Source organism: Oncorhynchus keta, chromosome 37, assembly GCF_023373465.1.
Source record: "Oncorhynchus keta strain PuntledgeMale-10-30-2019 chromosome 37, Oket_V2, whole genome shotgun sequence".
In the NCBI taxonomy this organism is placed as follows: domain Eukaryota; kingdom Metazoa; phylum Chordata; class Actinopteri; order Salmoniformes; family Salmonidae; genus Oncorhynchus; species Oncorhynchus keta.
This window is the reverse complement of record NC_068457.1, coordinates 28,971,780-28,991,529: the sequence shown is the minus strand read 5'-3', so window position 1 is coordinate 28,991,529 and position 19,750 is coordinate 28,971,780. Positions and strand designations below refer to the sequence as shown.

The 19,750-nt window shown below is 47.5% G+C and overlaps 1 protein-coding gene and 3 long non-coding RNA genes across 26 annotated transcripts in view; 2 read left to right on the top strand and 2 right to left on the bottom strand.

The window, feature by feature from the left end:
* Positions 1–286: 286 nt before the first annotated feature.
* The window catches only part of lamp1a (lysosomal associated membrane protein 1a), a 37,289-nt gene continuing 17,825 nt past the window's right edge, over positions 287–19,750 (bottom strand). For all 23 annotated transcript variants that reach the window (XM_052500187.1, XM_052500181.1, XM_052500182.1 and 20 more), the window contains exons 4-9: positions 18,472–18,633; positions 10,165–10,397; positions 9,699–9,824; positions 7,273–7,339; positions 6,836–7,003; positions 287–1,739 (exon numbers count right to left, since the gene is read on the bottom strand). In XM_052500187.1, the coding sequence (XP_052356147.1) occupies positions 1,600–1,739; positions 6,836–7,003; positions 7,273–7,339; positions 9,699–9,824; positions 10,165–10,397; positions 18,472–18,633 (896 nt within the window). In that variant the 3' untranslated portion in view covers positions 287–1,599. The remainder of the gene's footprint in view (positions 1,740–6,835; positions 7,004–7,272; positions 7,340–9,698; positions 9,825–10,164; positions 10,398–18,471; positions 18,634–19,750) is intronic.
* LOC127916865 (uncharacterized) lies at positions 8,538–9,123 on the top strand. The gene is made up of 3 exons (XR_008096374.1): positions 8,538–8,674; positions 8,747–8,930; positions 8,995–9,123. It is a non-coding gene; the product is annotated as an uncharacterized LOC127916865 (long non-coding RNA).
* On the top strand, positions 10,881–16,140 carry LOC127916866 (uncharacterized). The gene is made up of 3 exons (XR_008096375.1): positions 10,881–10,983; positions 15,800–15,843; positions 15,937–16,140. It is a non-coding gene; the product is annotated as an uncharacterized LOC127916866 (long non-coding RNA).
* LOC127916867 (uncharacterized) lies at positions 14,633–16,120 on the bottom strand. The gene is made up of 3 exons (XR_008096376.1): positions 16,055–16,120; positions 15,419–15,506; positions 14,633–14,729 (listed from the first exon to the last, which is right to left on the bottom strand). It is a non-coding gene; the product is annotated as an uncharacterized LOC127916867 (long non-coding RNA).

Sequence of the window (19,750 nt, the reverse complement as noted above, 5' to 3'; positions counted from 1 at the left end):
ATTCTCTGTTGTAGTGCACTAGAAACTAGCCTGATTCTCTGTTGTAGTGCACTAGAAACTAGCCTGATTCTCTGTTGTAGTGCACTAGAAACTAGCCTGATTCTCTGTTGTAGTGCACTAGAAACTAGCCTGATTCTCTGTACACCAGACATTATTAAATAAACTACTGACTCTTCTCTCCCCCCCCCCAGTCTGTTCTTTCTGCTACTTTTGTAGTCCCTGTAAATCTCTAGTGTTGGGAACTACAAACCCCATCTATTCTCGACTCAGGAAGCAGAAGAAAACGTGTTTCAGATGTATTTTATTGACCTTAGCAAGACGCATAATAGAAAAATGATCAAAACATTCGCTACAAAAATAAAGATAAACTTGCTACAATGGATAAACAATCTCATGGGAGGAGAGGGGAGGAGCTAAACGATCTCATGGGAGGAGAGGGGAGGAGCTAAACGATCTCATGGGAGGAGAGGGGAGGAGCTAAACGATCTCATGGGAGGAGAGGGGAGGAGCTAAACGATCTCATGGGAGGAGAGGGGAGGAGCTAAACGATCTCATGGGAGGAGAGGGGAGGAGCTAAACGATATTACACACCAGGTCAACAATCTCATGGGAGGAGAGGGGAGGAGCTAAACAATATTACACACCAGGTCAACAATCTCATGGGAGGAGAGGGGAGGAGCTAAACTATTACACACCAGGTCAAGGGGAGGAGCTAAATGATATTACACACCAGTTCAACACATCCATCATGAAACAACCTTAACCTTGTTCTGTTCCTCAGTCCGACAGCGTCCACAACCTTTTGTTATGAAACGCAGTAAAACCACAAAACACATAATTCCCCCCTCCCCCACAAGGCCTTTCAAATACTCCTGTGACCTACAACATAATCCACTCAGTATTTCTGACCAGAGAGGAGGTGTTAGACATTCAAGTTTCCCTTTTGTTCCCTCACAGGAGTCTTCAGACCTCCCTAAGGTGATGTCATAGAAAAGATGGCGGTCCTGAAGGAAAGGAGATGAGGAAGGAAGGGAAGCTTGTTGAGTCCATCACAAAACGTGCTTCTAGGAAAGACCCACTCTTCCATAAGAGTAGAATACTATATCATTTAATATCGGATTCATTTCATTTATACAAAAAAACTGCAATTGAAAAAAAAAAAAAAAAATCTTTGAAATTCCGTTTAAAGCGAAAATCCACCCAAGTCAAACATGAAATGAAATCAGAACTAAAAGGGTATACTGAGCCAGCTGCAGTAGAGATGGGCTAGAGACAGAGAGACGAGGGGGAAGGTAGGTTTCACCAGGCACTAGTCTGTTAGTAGGTAGCAGAGGATGAGTTGCTGTGAATAACAACACACAGACAGACACACAGACAGACACAGACACACTGCAGACAGGGCCTGGTTTGTACATGGTCCAGTCAGTCATTAGTAGCAGTGGTTGGTTGAGCGTCCGGCTCTCTGCAGTCTGCCTGAAAAGACTCCCTATATTGTGCACTAAGTTTGACCAGAATCCACATAGACCTCTGGTCAAAAGCAGTGCACTATATAGGGAATAGGGTGCTGTTTGATACACATAAGGTTGTGTGTCAGTGTTCTCAGATGGTCTGGTATCCAGCATGGCTCCTCTTCCTGCCGATGAGGTAAGCGATGAGAACGATGAGAACCAGGCCGGCCAGAGCAGCTCCCACGACGATGGGAATCAACATGCTGTCCTGATCCAACTGACACTCCTCCGCTAGAGGGAGGGAGAGGGGGGATGTGGAGGGAGAGGAGGGAGTGGAGGGGAGATGTGGAGGGAGTGGAGGGGATGTGGAGGGAGTGGAGGGATGTGGAGGGAGAGGAGGGAGTGGAGGGGATGTGGAGGGAGTGGAGGAGATGTGGAGGGAGTGGAGGGAGTGGAGGGGATGTGGAGGGATGTGGAGGGAGAGGAGGGAGTGGAGGGGAGATGTGGAGGGAGTGGAGGAGATGTGGAGGGAGTGGAGGGAGTGGAGGGAGATGGGGGGATGTGGAGGGAGAGGAGGGAGTGGAGGGAGATGGGGGATGTGGAGGGAGAGGGGGATGTGGAGGGAGAGGGGGATGTGGAGGGACAGGGGATGTGGGGGAGATGTGGAGGGAGTGGAGGGGATGTGGAGGGAGTGGAGGGAGATGGGGGGATGTGGAGGGATGGAGGGGATGTGGAGGGAGTGGAGGGAGATGGGGGGATGTGGAGGAGATGATGGGGGATGTGGAGGGAGAGGAGGGAGTGGAGGGGATGTGGAGGGATGTGGAGGGAGGGAGGGAGATGGGGGATGTGGAGGGAGATGGGGGGGATGTGGAGGGGGAGGGATGTGGAGGAGAGGAGGGAGTGGAGGGGATGTGGAGGGAGTGGAGGGGATGTGGGGGATGTGGAGGGGGGATGATATGGAGGGAGATGGGGGATGTGGAGGAGAGGGGGATGTGGAGGGAGAGGGGAGATGTGGAGGGAGAGGGGAGATGTGGAGGGAGAGGGGAGATGTGGATGGGGAGAGGGGGATGTGGAGGGAGAGGGGAGATGTGGAGGGAGAGGGGAGATGGGAGGGAGAGGGAGATGTGGAGGGAGATGGGGAGATGTGGAGGGAGAGGGGAGATGTGGAGGGAGGATAGGGGATGTGGAGGGAGGAGGGGGGATGTGGAGGGAGGATAGGGGATGTGGAGGGAGGATAGGGGATGTGGAGGGAGATGTGGAGGGAGAGGAGGGATATGTGGAGGGAGAGGAGGGATGTGGAGGGAGAGGAGGGATGTGGAGGGAGAGGAGGGATGTGGAGGGAGGGGAGATGTGGAGGGAGAGGGGAGATGTGGAGGGAGAGGGGAGATGTGGAGGGAGAGGGGAGATGTGGAGGGAGATGGGGAGATGTGGAGGGAGAGGGGAGATGTGGAGGGGGGGGATGGAGGGAGGAGGGGGATGTGGAGGGAGGATAGGGGATGTGGAGGGAGAGGGGGATGTGGAGGGAGGAGGGGGATGTGGGGAGATGTGGAGGGAGAGGAGGGATATGTGGAGGGAGAGGGGGATGTGGAGGGAGAGGAGGGATGTGGAGGGAGAGGAGGGATGTGGAGGGAGGGGAGATGTGGAGGGAGAGGGGAGATGTGGAGGGAGAGGGAGATGTGGAGGGAGAGGGGAGATGGAGGGAGAGGGGAGATGTGGGAGGGAGATGGAGGGAGATGTGGAGATGGAAGAGGGAGATGTGGATGTGGGGAGATGGGAATGTGGAGGGAGATGGGGGATGTGGAGGGAGATGTGGAATGTGGAGGGAGATGGGGGATGTGGAGGGAGAGGGGGGATGTGGAGGGAGAGGGGGGATGTGGAGGGAGAGGGGGGATGTGGAGGGAGAGGGGGGATGTGGAGGGAGAGGGGGGATGTGGAGGGAGAGGGGGATGTGGAGGAGAGAGGGGGATGAGGGAGGGGGAGAGGGGGGATGTGGAGGGAGAGGGGGGATGTGGAGGGAGAGGGGGATGTGGAGGGAGGAGGGGGATGTGGAGGGAGAGAAAGAAAAACAGATGTAACTCATGTGAGATTCATGTTGCTGACTGAAGCTCATCTTAACTGGAATAAACATTTATTTTAGAACAAGATTTGGATTCTATGACTTTGCACTTTTCTCCTCTGAGTGATGACATCACTGATGACGTTGGGAAGTCGACTTGAAGCGTCGTTGTACATGAATGATAGTGTCTGTTGTAGTGCACTAGAAACTAGCCTGATTCTCTGTTGTAGTGCACTAGAAACTAGCCTGATTCTCTGTTGTAGTGCACTAGAAACTAGCCTGATTCTCTGTTGTAGTGCACTAGAAACTAGCCTGATTCTCTGTTGTAGTGCACTAGAAACTAGCCTGATTCTCTGTTGTAGTGCACTAGAAACTAGCCTGATTCTCTGTTGTAGTGCACTAGAAACTAGCCTGATTCTCTGTTGTAGTGCACTAGAAACTAGCCTGATTCTCTATGTAGTGCACTAGAAACTAGCCTGATTCTCTGCTAGTGCACTAGAAACAGCCTGATTCTCTGCTGTAGTGCACTAGAAACTAGCCTGATTCTCTGCTGTGTGAGCAGAGAAACTAGCCTGATTCTCTGCTGTAGTGCACTAGAAACTAGCCTGATTCTCTGCTGTAGTCACTAGAAAAGCCTGATTCTCTGCTGTAGCACTAGAAACTAGCCTGATTCTCTGTTGTAGTGCATAGAAACTAGCCTGATTCTCTGTTGAGTGCAGATAGAAATAGCCTGATTCTCTGTTGTAGTGCACTAGAAACTAGCCTGATTCTCTGTTGATGCACTAGAAATAGCCTGATTCTCTGTAAAGTGCACTAGAAACTAGCCTGATTCTCTGTTGTAGTGCACTAGAAACTAGCCTGATTCTCTGTTGTAGTGCACTAGAAACTAGCCTGATTCTCTGTTGTAGATCACTAGAAACTAGCCTGATTCTCTGTTGTAGCACTAGAAACTAGCCTGATTCTCTGTTGTAGTGCACTAGAAACTAGCCTGATTCTCTGTTGTAGTGCACTAGAAACTAGCCTGATTCTCTGTTGTAGTGCACTAGAAACTAGCCTGATTCTCTGTTGTAGTGCACTAGAAACTAGCCTGATTCTCTGTTGTAGTGCACTAGAAACTAGCCTGATTCTCTGTACACCAGACATTATTAAATAAACTACAGAACTTCTAATCAAGGACACATTGACTAAGGGTAGAGAGAGGAGAGGAGATGGATAGATCATATGAAAGTGTAGAGAGAGGAGAGATGGATAGATCATATGAAAGTGTAGAGAGAGAGATGGATAGATCATATGAAAGTGTAGAGAGAGGAGATGGATAGATCATATGAAAGTGTAGAGAGGGAGGAGATGGATAGATCATATGAAAGTGTAGAGAGGGGGAGGAGATGGATAGATCATATGAAAGTGTAGAGAGAGAGGAGAGATGGATAGATCATATGAAAGTGTAGAGAGAGAGGAGAGATGGATAGATCATATGAAAGTGTAGAGAGAGGAGAGATGGATAGATCATATGAAAGTGTAGAGAGAGAGAGGAGATGGATAGATCATATGAAAGTGTAGAGAGAGAGGAGATGGATAGATCATATGAAAGTGTAGAGAGAGAGGAGAGATGGATAGATCATATGAAAGTGTAGAGAGGAGAGATGGATAGATCATATGAAAGTGTAGAGAGAGAGGAGATGGATAGATCATATGAAAGTGTAGAGAGAGAGGAGAGATGGATAGATCATATGAAAGTGTAGAGAGAGAGAGGAGATGGATAGATCATATGAAAGTGTAGAGAGAGAGAGGAGATGGATAGATCATATGAAAGTGTAGAGAGGAGAGGAGATGGATAGATCATATGAAAGTGTAGAGAGGAGAGATGGATAGATCATATGAAAGTGTAGAGAGAGAGAGGAGATGGATAGATCATATGAAAGTGTAGAGAGGGAGGAGATGGATAGATCATATGAAAGTGTAGAGAGGGAGGAGATGGATAGATCATATGAAAGTGTAGAGAGGAGATGGATAGATCATATGAAAGTGTAGAGAGAGGAGAGGAGATGGATAGATCATATGAAAGTGTAGAGAGAGAGAAGAGATGGATAGATCATATGAAAGTGTAGAGAGAGAGGGGAGATGGATAGATCATATGAAAGTGTAGAGAGAGGAGAGGAGATGGATAGATCATATGAAAGTGTAGAGAGAGAGGGGAGATGGATAGATCATATGAAAGTGTAGAGAGGAGATGGATAGATCATATGAAAGTGTAGAGAGGAGATGGATAGATCATATGAAAGTGTAGAGAGAGGAGATGGATAGATCATATGAAAGTGTAGAGAGAGGGAGATGGATAGATCATATGAAAGTGTAGAGAGGGAGATGGATAGATCATATGAAAGTGTAGAGAGAGGAGATGGATAGATCATATGAAAGTGTAGAGAGAGGAGATGGATAGATCATATGAAAGTGTAGAGAGAGGAGATGGATAGATCATATGAAAGTGTAGAGAGGAGATGGATAGATCATATGAAAGTGTAGAGAGGGAGATGGATAGATCATATGAAAGTGTAGAGAGGAGATGGATAGATCATATGAAAGTGTAGAGAGAGGAGATGGATAGATCATATGAAAGTGTAGAGAGGAGATGGATAGATCATATGAAAGTGTAGAGGGGAGATGGATAGATCATATGAAAGTGTAGAGAGGGAGAGGAGATGGATAGATCATATGAAAGTGTAGAGAGAGGAGATGGATAGATCATATGAAAGTGTAGAGAGAGAGAGGAGATGGATAGATCATATGAAAGTGTAGAGAGAGAGAGGGGAGATGGATAGATCATATGAAAGTGTAGAGAGGAGATGGATAGATCATATGAAAGTGTAGAGAGAGAGAGGAGATGGATAGATCATATGAAAGTGTAGAGAGAGAGAGGAGATGGATAGATCATATGAAAGTGTAGAGAGAGAGGGGAGATGGATAGATCATATGAAAGTGTAGAGAGGGAGGAGATGGATAGATCATATGAAAGTGTAGAGAGGGAGGAGATGGATAGATCATATGAAAGTGTAGAGAGGGAGGAGATGGATAGATCATATGAAAGTGTAGAGAGAGGAGATGGATAGATCATATGAAAGTGTAGAGAGAGGAGATGGATAGATCATATGAAAGTGTAGAGAGAGGAGATGGATAGATCATATGAAAGTGTAGAGAGAGAGGAGATGGATAGATCATATGAAAGTGTAGAGAGAGGAGATGGATAGATCATATGAAAGTGTAGAGAGAGGAGATGGATAGATCATATGAAAGTGTAGAGAGGGAGAAGGATAGATTAGATCATATCCGGTACCTTGTGCAAACTGTCCTCTGGTGATGCCGAAGGGCTGGACCTGCAGGTGGAAGGTGTTGAGGGAAAAGTTCTGGTCTACAGCCAGAGTCTGTTCTGAACTACACATGTAGCTACGCCCCAGGGAGCCACGCAGGTAGTCCAGACTACTGTTACTGGTGTTGAACGGGGCTGGAGGGAGAGAGAGAGAGGAAGTGTAGAGAGGTAGAGGTGAACAGAGATCCAAACATTGTTATGGAACAGTAATTATTCAACACACACACAGAGAGACAGGAGAGACAGAGAGAGACAGAGAGAGGGACAGAGACAGAGAGAGGGAGAGGTGGTAAAGGTGAGTGGTAGTATATATCATCTCAGTCCTGAAGAGGCCGATCATCAGTGTAACATACTGGTACTGTTTGGTCTATATGGACACTATTGATAACAGAGGAAACACTAACCTGTCATATCAGACCAAGCTGCTACCACAGACAGACCAGTCAGCTGGTACCTGGTAGACGTGGTGTTCTGGAACAGAAAAGAAACAACATCAGCCACAGAGGAGGAGAGAATTGACAGACAGACTGATAACCAGACAGGCAGACAGGTAAACAGACAGGGAGACAAGGAGACAGACAGACAGGTAAACAGACAGACTGATAACCAGACAGACAGACAGGTAAACAGACAGGGAGACAAGGAGACAGACAGACAGGTAACCAGACAGACTGATAACCAGACAGACAGACAGGTAAACAGACAGACAGGGAGACAGACAGACTGATAACCAGACAGACAGACAGGTAAACAGACAGGGAGACAAGGAGACAGACAGACAGGGAGACAGACAGACTGATAACCAGACAGGCAGACAGGTAAACAGACAGGGAGACAAGGAGACAGACAGGTAACCAGACAGACTGATAACCAGACAGACAGGTAAACAGACAGACAGGTAAACAGACAGGGAGACAAGGAGACAGACAGACAGGTAACCAGACAGACTGATAACCAGACAGGCAGACAGGTAAACAGACAGGGAGACAAGGAGACAGACAGACAGACAGGTAAACAGACAGACAGGGAGACAGACATACTGATAACCAGACAGGCAGACAGGTAAACAGACAGGGAGACAAGGAGACAGACAGACAGGTAAACAGACAGACTGATAACCAGACAGACAGACAGGTAAACAGACAGGGAGACAAGGAGACAGACAGACTGATAACCAGACAGACAGACAGGTAAACAGACAGACAGGGAGACAGACAGACTGATAACCAGACAGACAGACAGGTAAACAGACAGGGAGACAAGGAGATAGACAGACAGGGAGACAGACAGACTGATAACCAGACAGGCAGACAGGTAAACAGACAGGGAGACAAGGAGACAGACAGGTAACCAGACAGACTGATAACCAGACAGACAGACAGGTAAACAGACAGACAGGTAAACAGACAGGGAGACAAGGAGACAGACAGACAGGTAACCAGACAGACTGATAACCAGACAGGCAGACAGGTAAACAGACAGGGAGACAAGGAGACAGACAGACAGGTAACCAGACAGACTGATAACCAGACAGGGATACAAGGAGACAGACAGGGAGACAAGGAGACAGACAGACAGGTAACCAGACAGACTGATAACCAGACAGGCAGACAGGTAAACAGACAGGGATACAAGGAGACAGGCAGACAGGTAAACAGACAGGCAGACAGGTAAACAGACAGGGATACAAGGAGACAGACAGACAGACAGACTGATAACCAGACAGGCAGACAGGTAAACAGACAGGGATACAAGGAGACAGACAGACAGGTAACCAGACAGACTGATAACCAGACAGGCAGACAGGTAAACAGACAGGGAGACAAGGAGACAGACAGACAGGTAACCAGACAGACTGATAACCAGACAGGCAGACAGGTAAACAGACAGGGATACAAGGAGACAGGCAGACAGGTAAACAGACAGGCAGACAGGTAAACAGACAGGGATACAAGGAGACAGACAGACAGGTAACCAGACAGACTGATAACCAGACAGGCAGACAGGTAAACAGACAGGGATACAAGGAGACAGGCAGACAGGTAAACAGACAGGCAGACAGGTAAACAGACAGGGATACAAGGAGACAGACAGACAGACAGACTGATAACCAGACAGGCAGACAGGTAAACAGACAGGGATACAAGGAGACAGACAGACAGGTAACCAGACAGACTGATAACCAGACAGGCAGACAGGTAAACAGACAGGGATACAAGGAGACAGGCAGACAGGTAAACAGACAGGCAGACAGGTAAACAGACAGGGATACAAGGAGACAGACAGACAGACTGATAACCAGACAGACTGATAACCAGACAGGCAGACAGGTAAACAGACAGGGAGACAAGGAGACAGACTGATAACCAGACAGACAGGTAACCAGACAGACAGACAGGTAACCAGACAGGCAGACAGGTAAAGAGACCGACAGAGAAGGAGACAGACAGACAGGTAAACAGACAGACCGATAACCAGTCAGGCAGACAGGTAAAGAGACAGGGAGACAAGGAGACAGACAGACTGATAAACAGACAGGCAGACAAGGAGACAGACAGACTGATAACCAGACAGGCAGACAGGTAAAGAGACCGACAGAGAAGGAGACAGACAGACAGGTAAACAGACAGGGAGACAGACAGACTGATAACCAGTCAGGCAGACAGGTAAACAGACAGGGAGACAGACAGACTGATAACCAGTCAGGTAGACAGACAGACACAGACAGACAGGGAGACAGAGACTGATAACCAGACAGGCAGGGAGACAGACAGACAGACAAAAGTGTAAAAGACTGACAGACAGGTAAACGGTAGAGTGATGATGTCACCAGAGTAAACAGGAAGCTGAGGTTGGTGGCACTGCCTTGCGTCAGCACCAGGGTGGCGCTGGTGGGGTCACATGATCCTGAGCTGGTCGTCTGATTGGGCAGCAGGTTTACTACTTCCTGGATAGTCTGTCAATGAGCAGGAGAGGGATAGGTTAGTGTGTGTGTGTGTGTGTGTGTGTGTGTGTGTGTGTGTGTGTGTGTGTGTGTACATGAGTGTGTGTGTGTGTGTGTGTGTACATGAGTGAGTGTGTGTGTGTGTGTACATGAGTGAGTGTGTGTGTGTGTGTGTACATGAGTGAGTGTGTGTGTGTGTGTGTACATGAGTGACTGAGTGTGTGTGTGTTTACATGAGTGAGTGACTGAGTGTGTGTGTGTACATGAGTGTGTGTGTGTGTACATGTGTGTGTGTGTACATGAGTGTGTGTGTGTACATGAGTGTGTGTGTGTACATGAGTGTGTGTGTTACCTTATTCTGTGCGGCAGAGAAGTGGGAGATGTTGAGTTGTAGTGCCATGCGGGCCAGCAGACAGACGGTCCCGTTGCTATTGGAGACAGAGTAGCTGCCCTGGTTAGGGGTTCCAGGGGGGGTGGGGACGGGGGCGGGGGTTGCTGTAGTGGTGGAGGGGGGTGGAGGCGGGGCTGTGGAGGGGGATGGAGGCGGGGCTGTGGTGAAGCTCTGGTCAGCAGTACACACACTCTCTGGGAAGAACAGAACAGACGGTTCAGACCAGCTGTCACACAACACGGGTCAATACCCTCATACTGTTCAGACCAGCTATCACACAACACGGGTCAATACCCTCATACTGTTCAGACCAGCTATCACACAACACGGGTCAGTACCCTCATACTGTTCAGACCAGCTGTCACACAACACAACACGGGTCAATACCCTCATACTGTTCAGACCAGCTATCACACAACACGGGTCAGTACCCTCATACTGTTCAGACCAGCTATCACACAACACAACACGGGTCAATACCCTCATACTGTTCAGACCAGCTGTCACGCAACACGGGTCAATACCCTCATACTGTTTAGACCAGCTATCACACAACACGGGTCAATACCCTCATACTGTTCAGACCAGCTATCACGCAACACGGGTCAATACCCTCATACTGTTCAGACCAGCTATCACACAACACGGGTCATTACCCTCATACTGTTCAGACCAGCTATCACACAACACGGGTCAATACCCTCATACTGTTCAGACCAGTTATCACACAACACGGGTCAATACCCTCATACTGTTCAGACCAGTTATCACACAACACGGGTCAATACCCTCATACTGTTCAGACCAGCTATCACACAACACAACACAGGTCAATACCCTCATACTGTTCAGACCTCACAACACGGGTCAATACCCTCATACTGTTCAGACCAGCTATCACACAACACAACACGGGTCATTACCCTCATACTGTTCAGACCAGCTATCACACAACACAACACGGGTCATTACCCTCATACTGTTCAGACCAGCTATCACACAACACGGGTCAATACCCTCATACTGTTCAGACCAGCTATCACACAACACCACACGGGTCATTACCCTCATACTATTCAGACCAGCTATCACACAACACGGGTCAATACCCTCATACTGTTCAGACCAGCTATCACACAACACAACACGGGTCATTACCCTCATACTGTTCAGACCAGCTATCACACAACACCACACGGGTCAATACCCTCATACTATTCAGACCAGCTATCACACAACACGGGTCAATACCCTCATACTGTTCAGACCAGCTATCACACAACACAACACGGGTCATTACCCTCAGACTGTTCAGACCAGCTGTCACACAACACGGGTCAATACCCTCATACTGTTCAGACCAGCTATCACACAACACAACACGGGTCATTACCCTCATACTGTTCAGACCAGCTATCACACAACACCACACGGGTCAATACCCTCATACTATTCAGACCAGCTATCACACCACACGGGTCAATACCCTCATACTGTTCAGACCAGCTATCACACAACACAACACGGGTCAATACCCTCATACTGTTCAGACCAGCTATCACACAACACAACACGGGTCAATACACTCTTACTGTTCAGACCAGCTATCACACAACACAACACGGGTCAATACCCTCATACTGTTCAGACCAGCTATCACACAACACGGGTCAATACCCTCATACTGTTCAGACCAGCTATCACACAACACAACACGGGTCAATACCCTCATACTGTTCAGACCAGCTATCACACAACACAACACAGGTCAATACCCTCATACTGTTCAGACCAGCTGTCACACAACACGGGTCAATACCCTCATACTGTTCAGACCAGCTATCACACAACACAACACGGGTCAATACCCTCATACTGTTCAGACCAGCTATCACACAACACAACACAGGTCAATACCCTCATACTGTTCAGACCAGCTGTCACACAACACGGGTCAATACCCTCATACTGTTCAGACCAGCTATCACACAACACAACTCAATACCCTCAGACTGTTCAGACCAGCTGTAACACAACACAACACGGGTCAATACCCTCATACTGTTCAGACCAGCTATCACACAACACCACACGGGTCAATACCCTCATACTGTTCAGACCAGCTATCACACAACACAACACGGGTCAATACCCTCATACTGTTCAGACCAGCTGTCACACAACACAACACGGGTCAATAGCCTCATACTGTTCAGACCAGCTATCACACAACACGGGTCAATACCCTCATACTGTTCAGACCAGCTGTCACACAACACGGGTCAATACCCTCATACTGTTCAGACCAGCTGTCACACAACACGGGTCAATACCCTCATACTGTTCAGACCTCACACAACACGGGTCATTACCCTCATACTGTTCAGACCAGCTGTCACACAACACGGGTCAATACCCTCATACTGTTCAGACCAGCTATCACACAACACAACACGGGTCATTACCCTCATACTGTTCAGACCAGCTATCACACAACACCACACGGGTCATTACCCTCATACTGTTCAGACCAGCTATCACACAACACAACACGGGTCAATACCCTCATACTGTTCAGACCAGCTGTCACACAACACGGGTCAATACCCTCATAATGTTCAGACCAGCTATCACACAACACAGGCCAATACCCTCTTACTGTTCAGACCAGCTATCACACAACACAACACAGGTCAATACCCTCATACTGTTCAGACCAGTTATCACACAACACGGGTCAATACCCTCATACTGTTCAGACCAGCTATCACACAACACAACACAGGTCAATACCCTCATACTGTTCAGACCAGTTATCACACAACACGGGTCAATACCCTCATACTGTTCAGACCAGCTGTCACACAACACGGGTCAATACCCTCATACTGTTCAGACCAGCTGTCACACAACACAACACGGGTCAATAGCCTCATACTGTTCAGACCAGCTATCACACAACACGGGTCAATACCCTCATACTGTTCAGACCAGCTATCACACAACACGGGTCAATACCCTCATACTGTTCAGACCAGCTGTCACACAACACGGGTCAATACCCTCATACTGTTCAGACCAGCTGTCACACAACACAACACGGGTCAATAGCCTCATACTGTTCAGACCAGCTATCACACAACACGGGTCAATACCCTCATACTGTTCAGACCAGCTATCACACAACACAACACGGGTCAATACCCTCATACTGTTCAGACCAGCTATCACACAACACAACACGGGTCAATACCCTCATACTGTTCAGACCAGCTATCACACAACACAACACAGGTCAATACCCTCATACTGTTCAGACCAGTTATCACACAACACGGGTCAATACCCTCATACTGTTCAGACCAGCTGTCACACAACACGGGTCAATACCCTCATACTGTTCAGACCAGCTGTCACACAACACAACACGGGTCAATAGCCTCATACTGTTCAGACCAGCTATCACACAACACGGGTCAATACCCTCATACTGTTCAGACCAGCTGTCACACAACACGGGTCAATACCCTCATACTGTTCAGACCTCACAACACGGGTCAATACCCTCATACTGTTCAGACCAGCTGTCACACAACACAACACGGGTCAATACCCTCATACTGTTCAGACCAGCTATCACACAACACAACTTGGGTCAATACCCTCATACTATTCAGACCAGCTATCACACAACACGGGTCAATACCCTCATACTGTTCAGACCAGCTATCACACAACACAACACGGGTCATTACCCTCATACTGTTCAGACCAGCTATCACACAACACAACACGGGTCAATACCCTCATACTGTTCAGACCAGCTATCACACAACACAACACGGGTCATTACCCTCATACTGTTCAGACCAGCTATCACACAACACCACACGGGTCAATACCCTCATACTATTCAGACCAGCTATCACACAACACGGGTCAATACCCTCATACTGTTCAGACCAGCTATCACACAACACAACACGGGTCATTACCCTCATACTGTTCAGACCAGCTATCACACAACACCACACGGGTCAATACCCTCATACTATTCAGACCAGCTATCACACCACACGGGTCAATACCCTCATACTGTTCAGACCAGCTATCACACAACACAACACGGGTCATTACCCTCATACTGTTCAGACCAGCTATCACACAACACCACACGGGTCAATACCCTCATACTATTCAGACCAGCTATCACACAACACGGGTCAATACCCTCATACTGTTCAGACCAGCTGTCACACAACACCACACGGGTCAATACCCTCATACTGTTCAGACCAGCTATCACACAACACGGGTCAATACCCTCATACTATTCAGACCAGCTATCACACAACACGGGTCAATACCCTCATACTGTTCAGACCAGCTATCACACAACACAACACGGGTCAATACCCTCAGACTGTTCAGACCAGCTATCACACAACACGGGTCAATACCCTCATACTGTTCAGACCAGCTATCACACAACACAACACGGGTCAATACCCTCATACTGTTCAGACCTCACAACACGGGTCAATACCCTCATACTGTTCAGACCAGCTATCACACAACACAACACGGGTCAATACACTCTTACTGTTCAGACCAGCTATCACACAACACAACACGGGTCAATACCCTCATACTGTTCAGACCAGCTATCACACAACACGGGTCAATACCCTCATACTGTTCAGACCAGCTATCACACAACACAACACGGGTCAATACCCTCATACTGTTCAGACCAGCTATCACACAACACAACACAGGTCAATACCCTCATACTGTTCAGACCAGCTGTCACACAACACGGGTCAATACCCTCATACTGTTCAGACCAGCTATCACACAACACAACTCAATACCCTCAGACTGTTCAGACCAGCTGTAACACAACACAACACGGGTCAATACCCTCATACTGTTCAGACCAGCTATCACAACAACACGGGTCAATACCCTCATACTGTTCAGACCAGCTATCACACAACACAACACGGGTCAATACCCTCATACTGTTCAGACCAGCTGTCACACAACACAACACGGGTCAATAGCCTCATACTGTTCAGACCAGCTATCACACAACACGGGTCAATACCCTCATACTGTTCAGACCAGCTGTCACACAACACGGGTCAATACCCTCATACTGTTCAGACCAGCTGTCACACAACACGGGTCAATACCCTCATACTGTTCAGACCAGCTATCACACAACACGGGTCAATACCCTCATACTGTTCAGACCAGCTATCACACAACACGGGTCAATACCCTCATACTGTTCAGACCTCACACAACACGGGTCATTACCCTCATACTGTTCAGACCAGCTGTCACACAACACGGGTCAATACCCTCATACTGTTCAGACCAGCTATCACACAACACCACACGGGTCATTACCCTCATACTGTTCAGACCAGCTATCACACAACACAACACGGGTCAATACCCTCATACTGTTCAGACCAGCTGTCACACAACACGGGTCAATACCCTCATAATGTTCAGACCAGCTATCACACAACACAGGCCAATACCCTCTTACTGTTCAGACCAGCTATCACACAACACAACACAGGTCAATACCCTCATACTGTTCAGACCAGTTATCACACAACACGGGTCAATACCCTCATACTGTTCAGACCAGCTATCACACAACACGGGTCAATACCCTCATACTGTTCAGACCAGCTATCACACAACACAACACAGGTCAATACCCTCATACTGTTCAGACCAGTTATCACACAACACGGGTCAATACCCTCATACTGTTCAGACCAGCTGTCACACAACACAACACGGGTCAATAGCCTCATACTGTTCAGACCAGCTATCACACAACACGGGTCAATACCCTCATACTGTTCAGACCAGCTATCACACCACACGGGTCAATACCCTCATACTGTTCAGACCAGCTATCACACAACACAACACGGGTCAATACCCTCATACTGTTCAGACCAGCTATCACACAACACAACACAGGTCAATACCCTCATACTGTTCAGACCAGTTATCACACAACACGGGTCAATACCCTCATACTGTTCAGACCAGCTGTCACACAACACGGGTCAATACCCTCATACTGTTCAGACCAGCTGTCACACAACACAACACGGGTCAATAGCCTCATACTGTTCAGACCAGCTATCACACAACACGGGTCAATACCCTCATACTGTTCAGACCAGCTATCACACAACACAACACGGGTCATTACCCTCATACTGTTCAGACCAGCTATCACACAACACAACACGGGTCAATACCCTCATACTATTCAGACCAGCTATCACACAACACAACACGGGTCAGTACCCTCATACTGTTCAGACCAGCTATCACACAACACGGGTCAATACCCTCATACTGTTAATTTAAACACAATAAGTTAAGTGGTCAAAGTCAAATATGTAAAGGAATAACTAAAGTGTTGATGGTCAGTAAACAGTTGTTAATGGCCGATGGTCAGTAAACAGTTGTTAATGGCCGATGGTCAGTAAACAGTTGTTAATGGCCGATGGTCAGTAAACAGTTGTTAATGGCCGATGGTCAGTAAACAGTTGTTAATGGCCGATGGTCAGTAAACAGTTGTTAATGGCCGATGGTCAGTAAACAGTTGTTAATGGCCGATGGTCAGTAAACAGTTGTTAATGGCCGATGGTCAGTAAACAGTTGTTAATGGCCGATGGTCAGGTCGTTAATGGTCAGTAAACAGTTGTTAATGGCCGATGGTCAGTAAACAGTTGTTAATGGCCGATGGTCAGTAAACACGATGGTCAGTAAACAGTTGTTAATGGCCGATGGTCAGTAAACAGTTGTTAAGATGGTCAGTAAACAGTTGTTAATCGATGGTCAGTAAACAGTTGTTAATGGCCGATGGTCAGTAAACAGTTGTTAATGGCCGATGGTCAGTAAACAGTTGTTAATGGCCGATGGTCAGTAAACAGTTGTTAATGGCCGATGGTCAGTAAACAGTTGTTAATGGCCGATGGTCAGTAAACAGTTGTTAATGGCCGATGGTCAGTAAACAGTTGTTAATGGCCGATGGTCAGTAAACAGTTGTTAATGGCCGATGGTCAGTAAACAGTTGTTAATGGCCGATGGTCAGTAAACAGTTGTTAATGGCCGATGGTCAGTAAACAGTTGTTAATGGCCGATGGTCAGTAAACAGTTGTTAATGGCCGATGGTCAGTAAACAGTTGTTAATGGCCGATGGTCAGTAAACAGTTGTTAATGGCCGATGGTCAGTAAACAGTTGTTAATGGCCGATGGTCAGTAAACAGTTGTTAATGGCCGATGGTCAGTAAACAGTTGTTAATGGCCGATGGTCAGTAAACAGTTGTTAATGGCCGATGGTCAGTAAACAGTTGTTAATGGCCGATGGTCAGTAAACAGTTGTTAATGGCCGATGGTCAGTAAACAGTTGTTAATGGCCGATGGTCAGTAAACAGTTGTTAATGGTCGATGGTGAGTAAACAGTTGTTAATGGCCGATGGTGAGTAAACAGTTGTTAATGGCCGATGGTCAGTAAACAGTTGTTAATGGCCGATGGTCAGTAAACAGTTGTTAATGGCCGATGGTCAGTAAACAGTTGTTAATGGCCGATGGTCAGTAAACAGTTGTTAATGGCCGATGGTCAGTAAACAGTTGTTAATGGCCGATGGTCAGTAAACAGTTGTTAATGGTCGATGGTCAGTAAACAGTTGTTAATGGTCGATGGTGAGTAAACAGTTGTTAATGGTCGATGGTCAGTAAACAGTTGTTAATGGTCGATGGTCAGTAAACAGTTGTTAATGGTCAGTAAACAGTTGTTGATGGTCAGTAAACAGTTGTTAATGGTCGATGGTCAGTAAACAGTTGTTGATGGTCGATGGTCAGTAAACAGTTGTTAATGGTCGATGGTCAGTAAACAGTTGTTAATGGTCGATGGTCAGTAAACAGTTGTTAATGGTCGATGGTCAGTAAACAGTTGTTAATGGTCGATGGTGAGTAAACAGTTGTTAATGGTCGATGGTGAGTAAACAGTTGTTAATGGTCGATGGTCAGTAAACAGTTGTTAATGGTCGATGGTCAGTAAACAGTTGTTAATGGTCGATGGTCAGTAAACAGTTGTTAATGGTTGATGGTCAGTGGTGGACAATAAGTGTGCGTCCCAAATTAGCCCCGGTCCAAAGTAGTGCACTATCTAGAGAAAGGGTGAGATTGGGGGCTCAGCCCAGGTGTTGGTGGCTGTACCGTTGGGGCTCAGATCGTCCCCTGTCATGTAGGCCTCCATCGTGACGTTTGAGAAGGTGACGGTGGCTCCTCCCACAATGACAGGGGAGGCGCTGATACATCTGTAGGTGGTGTTGACCCTAGCAACCATCCCTACAGAGGTCGTCTCCACAGTTACCACATCTGTCGAAAAACAGACAAGACACATTGGTCAGAAATCAAATAATAATCCATTCTGTGTGTGTGAAGCATGACTCCGTGTGTTAGTATGTGTGTGTGTGTGTGTGTGAAGCGTGACTCCGTGTGTTAGTATGTGTGTGTGTGTGTGTGTGTGTAGCGTGACTCCGTGTGTTAGTATGTGTGTGTGTGTGTGAAGCGTGACTCCGTGTGTTAGTATGTGCGTGTGTGTGTGTGAAGCGTGACTCCGTGTGTTAGTGTGTGTGTGTGTGTGTGTGTGTGAAGCGTGACTCAGTGTGTTAGTATGTGTGTGTGTGTGTGTGTGTGTGTGTGTGAAGCGTGACTCAGTGTGTTAGTATGTGTGTGTGTGTGTGTGTTAGTATGTGTGTGTGTGTGTGAAGCGTGACTCTGTGTGTTAGTATGTGTGTGTGTGTGTGAAGCGTGACTCTGTGTGTTAGTATGTGTGTGTGTGTGTGAAGCGTGACTCTGTGTGTGTTAGTGTGTGTGTGTGTGTGTGTGTGTGTGTGTGTGTGTGTGTGTGTGTAGCGTGACTCCGTGTGTTAGTATGTGTGTGTGTGTGTGTGTGTGTGAAGCGTGACTCGTGTGTGTGTGTGTGTGTGTGTGTGTGTGTGTGTGTGTGTGAAGCGTGACTCAGTGTGTTAGTATGTGTGTGTGTGTGTGTGTGAAGCGTGACTCAGTGTGTTAGTATGTGTGTGTGTGTGTGTGTGTGTGTGTGTGTGTGAAGCGTGACTCCGTGTGTTAGTATGTGTGTGTGTGTGTGTGTGTGTGAAGCGTGACTCAGTGTGTTAGTATGTGTGTGTGTGTGTGTGTGTAGCGTGACTCCGTGTGTTAGTATGTGTGTGTGTAGCATGACTCCGTGTGTTAGTATGTGTGTGTGTGTGTGTGTGTGTGTGTGTAAGCATGACTCCGTGTGTTAGTATGTGTGTGTGAAGCATGACTCCGTGTGTTAGTATGTGTGTGTGTAGCATGACTCCGTGTGTTAGTATGTATGTGTGTGTGTGTGTGTGTGTAAGCATGACTCCGTGTGTTAGTATGTGTGTGTGAAGCATGACTCCGTGTGTTAGTATGTGTGTGTGTGTGTGAAGCATGAGTCCGTGTGTTA